The sequence below is a fragment of the Notolabrus celidotus genome, chromosome 5 (assembly GCF_009762535.1).
Source record: "Notolabrus celidotus isolate fNotCel1 chromosome 5, fNotCel1.pri, whole genome shotgun sequence".
Lineage (NCBI taxonomy): Eukaryota > Metazoa > Chordata > Actinopteri > Labriformes > Labridae > Notolabrus > Notolabrus celidotus.
The window spans coordinates 12581454-12594790 of NC_048276.1; the positions used below are offsets into that span (position 1 = coordinate 12581454).

General features: G+C 41.2%; 1 protein-coding gene across 2 annotated transcripts in view; it reads right to left on the bottom strand.

The window, feature by feature from the left end:
- Nucleotides 1-7360, bottom strand: part of LOC117812491 (neuronal migration protein doublecortin-like) — a 34047-nt gene extending 26687 nt beyond the window's left edge. The window contains exons 1-2 of one of the 2 annotated variants that reach the window (XM_034683278.1): nucleotides 6953-7360; nucleotides 1863-2288 (exon numbers count right to left, since the gene is read on the bottom strand). In XM_034683278.1, the coding sequence (XP_034539169.1) occupies nucleotides 1863-2226 (364 nt within the window). In that variant the 5' untranslated portion in view covers nucleotides 2227-2288; nucleotides 6953-7360. The remainder of the gene's footprint in view (nucleotides 1-1862; nucleotides 2289-6952) is intronic. The other variant, XM_034683279.1, reaches the window with a different exon arrangement.
- Between the last annotated feature and the right edge of the window lie 5977 nt (nucleotides 7361-13337).

The window sequence follows — 13337 nt, forward strand, 5'->3', positions numbered from 1 at the left end:
TTAAAGCATGTATCCTTTGTCTTGGTTTGACTCTACTTTCCCTCAGGGAGACAGAACAAACTGACCGACCTCCCTGTTGAACATTAATGGAGGAGTTTTAGCCGTACAGGGACAATCTTTCACCATTACTCAAATATGTCAGAGTGTTAAAATATTCTACAGCCGCCTTGCAAATGTACTTCCCTAAATTGGCTCATCTTCCCACCAATCCTCAAATTAATCTTCCATTTCCATCGTCATAATCAACCTCCAGTCTGTACAGCAGATTGTGCTGCCCAGGCACAGTCAGGGAGATAATTTAAAGTAAAGACTGAATGCAGCAGGGGGGGAGAGGAGGGAGGAAGGGGAAGTGAAATTTTGACAAAGGGGGAATCCAGAAGGCAACAATTAGGCCAAATGTGGAGAAATTACAGCAAAGACAAAGACACAAAATGGGATTACACAGTGCAGAGGAGATGGAGCAATTAATTACATCCCACAAGAGGAAGCACAATGAAATGCCCCCCACCCACCCACAGTGCTGACTGTGCTGCCCCTTCTTTACAGTATGTCCACACACGTAGAACAGCACAAAGAGGCACTCACACATACTCTTTGAGCTTGCCTAAGCAGCTCAAGAAGCAGAGATGGTGATCTCATTTTGATCAAAATTAAGCTGCAGTTTATCTTCTGGCACCTCGAGTTTACCCTCTCACACTCATCCCTCGTTTGTAGAAGGATCTCATGAACACTCAGAGGTCCAAACCAAGGTCACCATCACTGTTCAAAAGATTTTCCTTTATCGTCATACTTTATTTTAACACATCTTGCATTCTCTTTTTGATGAAGCCGTTATACTGCTGCAGGTTTCACCGAGACATGATTCCACTGAGGCAAAGACATGGCTCATGCTGTCTGGTTCCAAGCAGAGACTTAATTCATTTACCAAAAAGGACCAAAAAAAAAGATTCCAAATCATCTTTGGCGACTTTTACAACATGAATCTGTCAGCACATAAATCACTTCTGATCAGCTTTCTGATGCCAAACACAGACTACAGCAGACACAACAGGCATGATGGCAGCTGCTCATGAAGCTGTTCATCATTTGCACCACTCCTTCTCTCAGACAGAAGGACAAATTGATCAGCAACATACAAAGTAATATGAAATACCTTGACTGCTGAATTAACGTACTAAGAGGGGTGCTCCTTAAAAGGGATTTCCTCCCACTGCAGCAGCAGATGCTGACGAAGATGCTTGACAATAAATGGCTGTAGATTTCTTTAAAGAAGTAGATGCTATTGTTGTCTATTAAAAGACCATTTATCCTGCCAAGCTGCAGCAAGCTGACTTCTCAGCTCAGTATGAACTCTTGTGGGAGTCTAAAGATTCATACTCAGAAAAACTGGAACTTACAAGTCCTATTAAGAGCAAGATGGAAGACCTCCATTCAGTCCAGAGAAGGTTCCAGAAACTCTCAAAGCAGACAGTTCAATGTTTTTTGTTTTTTTTTCAAATGTGGCCAGTACCTTCAGTTAAAAAACTTTATTTTATATAACTCAGGAGCTAAACAAAATGCAAAGCATGCAAACAGTGAAGAGAAGTGGACACTGTTCTAAAGTTAGCTTTCAGATTACAAGTCAAGACATGTCACATAAAGAGATTATAGTTGTCTAGACCAAAAAGATAAGACTTGTAATCTCAGAACTGGAAATGCTGTCTTCTAAATCTCTGCACAGATTCTGACCTGAAGCTCCAAAGAAACTCCACTTTAACATTTTAGACTCTGGTGTCCTGGTTGACCTCACTCCTGCATCTGCACTGAGGGGAACACAGAAAAGTAAGAATAGTTTGGCACATCCTGGTTCTTAATCTTCTTACCTTCCTCTAGCTCATCCATTGCACAGATTTTGCGTTCCCCATCCACGGTGAAGATGAAGCGGACGCCCTGTGGCAGGTTGATGTGGTCGGAGAGCGAACGTGTGAGGTCAGCAAGGAGTGCGTCGAAGGTGCGAAACCGGTCGCTGGCCACAGCGTACACGATGCCCTTGAAGTAGCGGTCTCCGTTGCGGTAGAAGCGCACCTTTTTGGCCTTCTTCTCGTTGGTGAGGGCCTGCAGAGTACGTGTGCGGTAGAAGCTGCAGTGCGCACTGTGGGTGGGGCTGGGAAGTCCATTCATACGCCCGCCCCGCGGGGTACGAGATGTCTTGTCTCGCTCGTCAAAATGTCCAAAGTCTAGCTCCATGACGACTGACAGCTGTGATGGTTGTGACAGATGTGTGGTAGTGGTGACCAGCTCTGGTGAGTCTAGGAACAAAAAGAAAACAATGTGTTATCTATGATGAAGTCAAATCTGCAACATGTCATTTTGCTGTTTTGGGTGGTAGAACTGCACAAAAATGCATAAAGTCACTGATATTGCAATATGAGAATATGCAATCAGCACCTTGCAAAAATCTTAATTTAATGCAATAAATAAGAAATCATATTTAGGTATTATATTTAAAAGACAGAAATAAAGAAAAAAATATTTGCAAGTTCATCATGTAGTATTTGATCAGGAGAACGTTAGTATCATTGTAGCTATCAATCAATCAAAAAGTTATTTCTCATCTCATTTGTCTTCACTGCAACCCAGTTGACCTAAACTTGACTCCAAAATCAATTCCCCATCCAAATACTAAATTTAAGATTTAATATTTAAGATGTACTGTCTCTGATCGTGATTAGTATTAATACAAAATCAGAGACCTGTGCTGCATTGATGTCTTTGTAAAAGCAGGAGATGTGATCTTCATCTGTGATCATGTGGTCATGGGAATGGACTTGTGTAAATCTACAATGATGTATTGGTATCGTCTGCATACAAGAGAACAAAAAACAAACCACCAATCGTTTTCAGTGAGAAAGACAAACTGGTTCAGTCATTGCTCAAACAAATCATGACCACCTCAAAGAACATTCTGTGTATATGTGGGTTCATAATTAAACTTGTAAAACCTGCACTGCTTTTGTGTTGAACATGATTGTACCTCAACCCAGTTTTCTTTCAAAGAAGTTACAAAGTCAACATTGGGTATTCATCTTACTGATGATCCAATGGGCCTTCCTCTTCCTGCTGATATGATATCCTATGGTTATGATAGATTTCTAACAAATGTATCCAGTAAGATAAACGTTTTGATGCCATTTGTAAATAATAATAAAATGTTGAGTCAGGGATTCAGTGATGTGGATTTAGGCGTTTGAAACTGGGTGTGTGCACAGGGATGAGATCAAGAAGGCTGAATGTATGGTACATGAGAATTGAGTTTTTCTAATTAACACTAAGGCCAGGATAGATTAGCCCCATACAGCTGTGGAACAAATTAATTCATGAATTAAAGCAATGTTATTGCTTGGAGTAACATTATAATCCAGTGCCTCATCTGCTTGGGCTGTATTTAACAGTACACATATGATAGGTCTCTGTCTCTTCCCCTATATTCCGCCTACATACACCTGGGAGCAACAGTCTCACTTGCCCAGATGAATCAGTGTGTGGCACGTGGCCAGCTATTAAATGTTAAAGAAGATCTAAAAGATCCTTTAATGGACTCTTTGGTAACTGGTTGAGTGTTGGAACAGACTAGTGGTTCTCAACTAGTCTCGTCCAAGGACCTACCAACACCAACACCTCTTTCATGGCAGTCACAGCCCAGATTTCAGAAATGTGTCATTTAATGGCTGTTGATACCAAGGTTCATTACCACCTTTAACTGTGCTAGTACAAGTGCACTAGGTCATAAAGCCCACATGTCCCAGTAAGAAAGGTGGGGTAAAGGTTTTTTGCCACTGTATCTGGCTCCACTTTTGGGTCCCAATCTGAAAATTAATAACCAAGGGTCTAGACACCTGTCCCGCTTAGAACCCAAATTCTGTTGGGTAAAATAAAACATTGTGGAACGCACACAACTATTTTAATAAGTGTACAATAATAATTTTAGGTGTTGATTTCAGTCTGAATTATGTGTTTCATTTCATACTTTTCTAATATCCAATCTTGCTCTGAGTTTGTAGAATATGCTTGAAGCAGACTTGTCCAGGTTTGTGATTGGTCATATGCTGCCAACAACGCCTGGTTCATGTGAGTGCACTCACAGTAACTCTGGGTAGATAACCATCTTTTGCCTTTATGACAGGACAGCTGAAGAGAGACAGGAAACATGGGGAGTAGAGAGTGGGGGGAAGACATGCAGCACATGTTCGCGGACGGGAATGGAACCGGCGACCTCTACAACGAGGGCTATAGCCTCTGTATATGGGCCGCTTAGACCGCTAGGCCAGCAGCGCCCCTTGATAACCGTCTTTGTGGGGCCGTGTAGCACGCTCTCCTCTGTCAGGGTTAGTGAAGCCTCATAACCAAAAGATACCGGACTATGTTAAACTCACTTTGGTACCAGCCTCAGCTGTCAAAGTCTTGGGGGAAATGTAACATGGTGATCTACACTTAAGGTTTAATGGGCTCCCAGTGCAATGTTAGATATTTTGGTTACTGTATGTGAGAGCAAATGTCGTCAAAGCATTTCTACTAATTTCAGCTTGTACTACACTACAACTGGATTTGAAGTTGACGCATTAGTAGAGTCAAACAAAGTGAAACTCTGTTTTTCCCTTTCTTTTTGAAAAATAGCCTTGATTTGAATGTTACAGGAGATCCAGTCCTTCCTGCTTCTTAGAAATTATGCAAACGATGCATCTGTTCAGCTAATAAACAATAAACCATTTATACTACGTGGATGGACTGGCCAAAGACTGGGTCTGCTTTTCCATCGCCAGACTGGTCTCTTCCTCTTCACCTCCTACCACATGACCACAACTCAGTCTGAAAAAGCCACAAAAACTCATTGAACCATATCTTTCAAATTTAACACTGATACACACCCATAAAACAACCACACTAAAGAGGGAGCTATCTGTGTCCTGTTCAAAGCACTGTTCCATTGAATAATCCATTTTTTGAATATACTGCTCCTGCCAAAGAGTGATCATATTCTTATCTTCTGTTTACCAGTAAAGTAGTTTGCTAATAAAAAAGTAAAGCCGTTAAAACCACTGACAAGCAGCCACTTAGCTTACAGGCCTTTGCGATATTGACTGTGAGGTCTCTTGACTTTGAACACATCTCATATCTGAGTGGCCGAGTAACATTAGACCTTCAAGTCACATATTTTTTCCAATGAGACAACCTGAAACCACTTTTTGGCATCTTTCGTCACTGAAAAATGGTCTTGTTGCTATATTTTGTTAAAACGTTCAACCAAACCCTCAGTGAGAAGGGCTTCAAGCTTGGATTAAGGGCTTTATCACTTTATGTTTCACACTTCCTGTTGTGTAGGCTGCTATTATTAAAAGCAGAAGACTGTTCTTACTTTATATGAAATGACTACATAAGTGGCTGAATGTTATTTGATGCACAGAAGACATACCTGCATCAACCTTTTCAACAGATATATCATTTTAAAGAATTATTTTACAGAAAAAATGGTAGCACCTCTCTGGTTCTAGCTTATATGATGTTCTTTTGTCTCCTAAATATGATAGCAAACTTGGATATCTTTGGTTTTTGGACTTTATGTCAAACAAAAAAGCATCATTTATAATTTTTAAACCCATTATTTGAACACAATGATAATCATATTAGGTTAATGATCTCAAACATATCAGACATGAATATTAGACAACAAAAATGATCTCCCCAGAAGCCTCCGGTGCCTCTTTCATCCTTGTCATCCCATACATGTAGGCATAAATGAACAATGTCTAATTCTGCTCACTGCTCAGTCTTGACCACTTTGTCATTCTTCATTGTCCTCCATGCTTTAATGCCCGCATGGTGCACACACACAGTACAGTAAGAGGACCACATTGACAAACAGATGCCATTTAAATGGAATAGAAAAGACACATGCTGCTGCCGCCACCCATCCATGTGGCGAAGCCCTCCAATCCCCTGCTAACCCCTGGCTGTGCTGCTGACTGGGGTTTTATGACAGGCGCACACACACGCATGCACACACTGCTAGGGGTGGGACTTGAGTGGGATGGGTGCTCCTCAGCTGACAAAGGCCAGGTTTCAAGCCCATCTGCCGCACTAATGGGCAGAGCTAACAGTGACCCTTCCCCAGTGGAGCTTCATCTAGGACAGTCCATTGTCTCAAACAGGGGGCCTGCCTTCAGAGTGACATCACCATTTGCTGCTCCTGATTCTGTCACTGCGGCCCCCAGAAAGTAGATCTTCTCAAAGATTGTCCTCTCTTTTCAGTCCCTGTAGGATGTTCTCTATAGATTTACATCCTAACTGCACCTCTTTATGGTTGATCAATTCACTGCAGACTTTCACCGGTACCTGAATTAAAGCCCCATCAGAGACCAGAGACTAAATCCAAGCCTGTTCTGACCATGAAGCAGCACTGCAGTAACATTTTTTCACTATCATTGATATTTCTAGCTGATTCTGTGTTCCTATCTGAGCCACCCACACAACAGCCCGGTGACTACACACTCCTTACAAGCCAACACCACATTTTGACCACCAGACATCTTCATCAAAGCTCATCTATACACCCAGAAAACAGCCATTTCTTGCAGTGATAGTTTTTAAACCACATTCACAAAATGAAGAAAAAGTTTCATGAAGCAACACACTGACTCATTTTTCTCATTTATGATGAATGAGTGCAGCCACATGGCAGAAAGCTGCGCGCAGAAAATCCAAGTTTGTCTTGAGGAAGAAAAGAGGGCTTGGTGTGTGGCTGTGCACACCTACTCACGATCCACCTGCTCAAATCTGAAAACCTCAAATATTTCTCTCAGACGATAAAAACTAGAATGTCACCTCTACTTGACCACTCAAGAAGAAATCCAAGCTAATTAAAATCCTCCTATAGTCAATAAAGTGTGAGGATAATCCCACCTAGAGGCAGACTCACCTGCGTCGCTGCTTGCGGAGTGAAGGGAGTGTGTGTGCGAGGGGGAGTGTATGTGAATGTGTGCGTCGATGCTGCAGGATAGCGGCACGCCGTCTCTCCCCTCGCCTTTGTCTGCTTCAGTCTGAGAGCCGAGCCGCTGCCTTCCCTCGCTGGAGGAGCCACTGGGTCCTAAAGCCAACGAACACCGGACCCGCCCACTGCGCGTGGAAAGACGAGGTACCAGCAGTGAGTGTGGGGTTGGGGTGGAGCTGACATCAGCCCCAACATAAGGTGTGAAACAGGACAGTGAACAGCGAAAGAAAAAAAAAGGTTAGGTACTTTCTGTAAGATGTAAGAGCCTACCAGAGAAATCAGAAATGCAGCCAAAGGCTGAGTGCCAAAATCTGTGGTTGTGACGGAGGCAACCTGAGACTGACCCCAAAGCTAAAGCAAATCCCTATCAACCCCATTCACACTGCCACCATTTTCCTTGGACAATTTCCCAATAAATACTTTTTAAATAGGCCTATTTATCATTCCACTGCCTCTAAAAAGACTGTGACAATACTGAGAAAATCTGGAGAGCCATTGCACCATATTACAGTTTAACCCATTTGTAACCACAGACAAATGAAAATGTCAGCATTCAACTGTTAATACAGTTAGCAAGGGATATATGACTTTTGTTTCTCCTGGTTTAACATCGTCCTACTCTAAGTTATCAGGAAGTAATTAAAAACTGGCATTTGACAGCAGCTTCCAGGTTATCTTATGTGTTGTTTTAACTCAGAATATGACCCATTGTCTCACCATTTCTCATTAGTCTACTTAGCTGGGCAATAAGCTAGAAGTTGTTACCAAGCGACAACCTCCGGTCTTAAAAATGAGTCCAATGGGGAAGTGCTAAAAACTCCAGTTCATCGAGGATTTGCTTGAGGTTGGCTCCAGAAGAACCGGAAACCACATACACACCAATTCAAAAAATCCGATCTTTACAGCAGAAATAAACATGTTTACAGCCTGGGGGGTCACAAGACATATATGGGGGGTCGTGAGATGTCTTCTAGAATGTTTCTTTTTTTAAGTTATCTAAAAATAATCGTTTTACCCATTATAGTAAAAATAACAACACAATTAGTTGCCAAATTTCAAATAAAACCTTGAAAATAGAAAATGTAATGAGTTTTCTGCCTTCTTTTTGCCAGATGACTCCTAATTTTAGGGTTAGTGAACAGTTAATTATCAAAAGCATCAGTAGCAGTAGGTTAATATATAAAGGCACAGGAAACACAGACACATGCTCATATAGGTAGGCAAATTTTCTGCAGACCAGCTAAATGAAGCCACATTAAATCACTTCGAGGGACAGTGGGGGTCATGAGTCTTTGGCACCTATATTTTGGGGGTCACGGGCTGAAAAGTTTGAGAACCTCTGATCTAATGTGTTGTTTTAATGCAGAATATGACCCATTGCCTCACCATTTCTCATTAGTCTACTAGTGCAAGAAGCTAGAAGTTGTTACATGATGACCTTTTCAACTGCTTCTCTACACTTAAACTACTTGCAACCTGTAACAGAGCTTACTTCACTTCATTGGTGCTTTCCACCCTGAACATGATAAGACAAAAGAAGAGTAAGGCCTCATATAAGAGTGACAAACTCGAAGAATTAGATATGTTAAGAGCCTATTTATGAATTTTAATATCACTCACCTCATCACTTAATACCTATAGTAATGTAAAGTTACGGGTGTTGCTGCTTAAAGTGACAGATGGGTGCTAGGTATCTGTTAGCTGGATATCAACAAAGCTAATTCAGTCACTTAGCCTAACTATAATGCCTTATTTTTGTTGTTGGTGTCTTTAAAAGATGTATTCAAGCAAATGTTGGACAAAACAATATTGCTTGCTGTGCTGTTACTTCTTATCAAAGGTTTAAAAGTCCGTACTAAGACTTCAGTGAAAGAATTGTTAATACTATTTGTGATTACTAAATGGCACACTGCGCCATCATTATACTTGGCTTGTTAGCTTTTGCCAAGGCAGTCATTGCTCCTGTAGTTTTAGAAATAAAAAACTTCAATAACCATCAAAATACCAAAAATAAACTAGGACAGTTACATTTCTATTTAGTTGGCTAATCATTAAGCTACAGGTGTGAACACTACATTTGCTAACCCCAGTTTCTGTTCTCTCAGTATGTTGAAGTTAAGGCTGCAGCGAACAAACCAATGGTTGATTATACGTCCATTATTTGTGCAATGAATGTTCAGGAGGTGAAAGAAACCTTCTCTTTATTCTCCATGATTACAGCTCCTGATTTTATTATCTTATCATCCTGAGTGATTGTGTGTGTCCTTTGCAGTCAACTGAATCCCTTTGAGACAGCCACAGTTTGATGCTCTGGTCTGGTGGATCTCTTTGTAGGCAGGAGATAAAAGCTTTAATGCCACAGTGCTTGTGTCTGACCTCTCTTTCTGGTCCGTCCCCTTTAAGGAGAGTGCCATTGTGAGGAAACCACACATGTAGTGTTTTAACTCTGGCAGTGGTTCATTAACATGTTTATGTAACTGGCACATATTTAGCCCACTTTTCTTAGTGTTGCTTATGACAGAACACCTGCTCTGTAGTCTGACAAGATCTCAAACTGCTTCAATAAAATGTACCTCAAAGACAAGTTGTAGTTTTCTATTGTGAATTCGGTGCTTTACAAGGAGACGGGTGAAAGCGGAGATAATAATGACAACTGATCCTCAAGGGCAAAGGGGACAAATGTTTGTGGTTGAATTATTATGAACATATGTGTGGTATATATGGTAGAAGATGCAAAGTGATACGTCAGTGTGTGGATTTGTCTGTCAGGCTTATTCAGGGGGAAACTTTCAAACTGATGAAACAATAACACCCAGCACAATAAAGCCCACACTGGTCATTATTTCCTCTTAAGTTACAAGTTTGGGGATGTAAACTTCTCACAACCTCGTGGTTATGCACTGCTTATAATGAAACTGCTTTGTGTCAGTTATTGTAATGTGGTATTGATTTCACTGACACCTCTCTCAGCTGATGGGGACTCCACAGGCAGCGTCATACATCAGGGGAAAGGTGAGATGTAGCGCTTCAGAGGTGTCACTTGATACTCCCAACAGGCTGAGTAATGGTAAGAAAAACACAAACGTAACACAAGCAAACAAATGAAGTCCATTGTTATGAAATGACTTGAGCAGTGATGACTTCTGGGCTTCAAAACTAGGCCACAAAGATAAATTAAGAGGTTCCCAAAAGTTCATCTTTGGTGTTGGGTTCGTATTGCACTGACTTCAAGGCAAACAGAAGATACAAATAGGTGTTTTTCCCTTAAACAATCAATCTTTGGAATATTTCTCTTTTAAGACTGTGCTTAACCCCAGAAAGAGAGAGTGCAGCCTTCAAGTGAGCCAATGTGGGCGTGCCTTTAACATGTTTTTTATCTTTCGGCCATCAGGGGACGACTCCATTTATCATTATAAATCTAATTGAATGGAATCTCTAGCCTCTTCGACAGTACCAGATCAAGACAGGATATTTATGCCCCTGTGGAATCAACAGAGGTAGATTAGCAGGGCAAAGTTTTTGTGCCAGCAATTCGTTGTTGGAGGCAGTTTCAAATACGGTGGCCCTGAGAGCTCACAACACTGCAACTTAAGAAAACACATGCAAAAAGACAAAACACAAGCAAATTAGGAAAAAATCTTCATCAATTTGACAACACGTGCAGCATTTAGAAACCGCACTGCAAAGACCACAACACAACACATTAGAAAACGCGCTGGACTACATGTAAGTGCATGTGCATGTGGAGCTCCTGCTCTGTGTTGACACGACATGCCCCTTGTGCTTCATTTACACCATAGTACAATGTGAAATCACACACTAGGAGAGCAGACTCAAAACTATCAGTGACAATTAGCATGCTAGGTGTCACTTTTTTTTGCAAGATTTGCATGTTGTAGATGATTTACCCATTGAGAGTAAAATGGATGATAAGTCAGGAGATACTTTAGGATGTGGCTACCTTGTGTTTGTCATTCACAAACCAATATCAGTCCATAGCTTGCCAATATTTGGTTTCCCTGGTAGTACCACAGTTACTACAAGTTACCAGCACACCAACTTAGAGCTAGCGCTGGCCTCATTAGATAATGCCCATTAACATTGTGGCCATTAGCAAGCACATGAACATATATTAATTTGACTGTGTACCATTGCTCAAATATGAAAGAAAAATAATGTGTTAATACTGATATGTGTTTTTATCATCGCTGTCCAGTCGGACTTGGATTGGATTTCAACTGCTGAAGGTGTGAGGGTATTAACATTGGAAGTGGGCAGACGTGATTTATACACTCTGCAGAACATGTTCCTTAATTAGATGTTCAACTCTGATGCCAAAGACAAATCTGAATAGACCACTGCTTTAATGAGACCCACAGATAACAGGTCTCTGTTTTATAAGAGGCAACAAAAGGAGTTGACTCTGCGCAGCAGGCTGCACTCTCTTTGTTATCTATTCCTCTCCCCTCAGGCGGAAAAGCTTCACTTTAAACTCAGCTGTTGTCACATGCTGGAGCCTCTCCTTTGCATGTCACACATAACTCTAATTCACTCTGATCACTGGCTGCTCTGCACCTCCCTCACTGAGCTGCTCCCTGAGGAGCTGCTGCCCACTGCCTGCAGTCTGTCAGAGGGGACGGGGAAGAAAGTGTCGATGCAGGAGGTAGTTTACCCGTCTGGGGGCATATGTGGAGGGGAGCAGATTTGAATCTCTGGCTCTCAGTCTGGTGCTGTGTCACATGATGTTTCTTGCCAAAACCGAACATGTACTCAGAGACTTTCCAAATCTGGTCACATAAGTCCTTGTTTGGCTATGAAATCACCATAAAACACTGTTAGAGTTGGAGGCATTTCACTGACTGTCTGACTATATTTAGAGAAAAGGCAGCCTCTAAATCTGAAGAGTTTGGCCCTGCGGTTATTTGAATGCCTGTTACAAACAACTATAAATGTAACATCCCTAAATACAATGTTGTGGATAGTTTTCACATTGAAATGTTTGATGACTTTTTTCTTGTGGCGTTCTTGTATTTCACATTTTTGTCCTGCCTGGAGATTTTTTAAATTAGAGATACTCTGATAACACAGTACAGTATGATACAGTTTACATTTACCCATATATAACAATGTAAATCTTCTATCCATATAATTACAACCAATATCAAGATGCACAGATACATATTCACATTTATATCCCTTTTTGATAAGACCGAATATGGAAATACTGGAAGATCTAACTTGAGGTATTTTGAATGATAAAATCAAAAGACTTACTTTCTTCCATAATTTGTATCAAATATGGACACACAACTGTTTTGTATGAAAACCAAATGTCAAGACTTGGTATCTTCTTGAGCAGCCTAGTCTTAGCGCTTAAAACTAACGGGACAAGCTTTCAATGCTAACCCTTTTAGATGAATTATATAACAAAGTTATAGTCTGCAACTTATGTTGAGGCTAGGCCAGGTCAGAATTTCGCTGCTTCATATGACCACTTTAGTTTACAATAACACAATGATAGTAGATTTAAATATAGAAAAATTAAACATCATAAAATGTAGATTAACCAGAGAAGTTAACTCTAAAAGCGTAAGTAGTAAACACAATCACTAGATGTGTTCAGATCTGAGTTTGCCTATCTCTGCAAAGTCTCCCTATTAGTTTTTTACAGGCCTGAATCAACATACACCCAGTGTCAGTATGCATTTTTAAATAAGGTGCGCATACACACAACAAACCACAGTGACACAGTCAGATAGAGCGCTGTGCTGACCATCAATATGACGGGACTGAAGGAGTTGGACTGCAAGGATAAGCAGAAGTGGTTCACAGCTGGTGTCTGGGGGGAAACACGAGAGAGGGGTGGGGGAAGACCGAGGGGAGGGGAGGAGAGAGAGGGAGGCAGGGAGGGAAGGATTCTGGTGGCCGTAGTAGAGGGGGGTTTTGCAGCCATGACGACTGATGGAGGGGGAAGTAAACAGATGTCCACAAGCTGGCAGAGCAGCCCTGAGTGGCCGAGTCACTATGAGAGACAGGTGGACATCCAGGAACACAGTGGGACTGCAGAAAGAGTGTGAAACCAAGCAAAATTTAAACCGCTAACGCTCATAAATACATCTGTCAACCTATTATTAAATTAATTAACAAATTAAGGCCAATACTTTACTTTTCCTTGAGGCTGCGTGTAAAATGACTTCAAATGTATTAAACTGTTGCAGACACAATGAGACTCCATCTGCTCCTTCAGTATAAGAGGTCAAATACAACACCTTTATCACCCTCTGCACCCTAACTGTCTCTTGTCGTTTTTAGA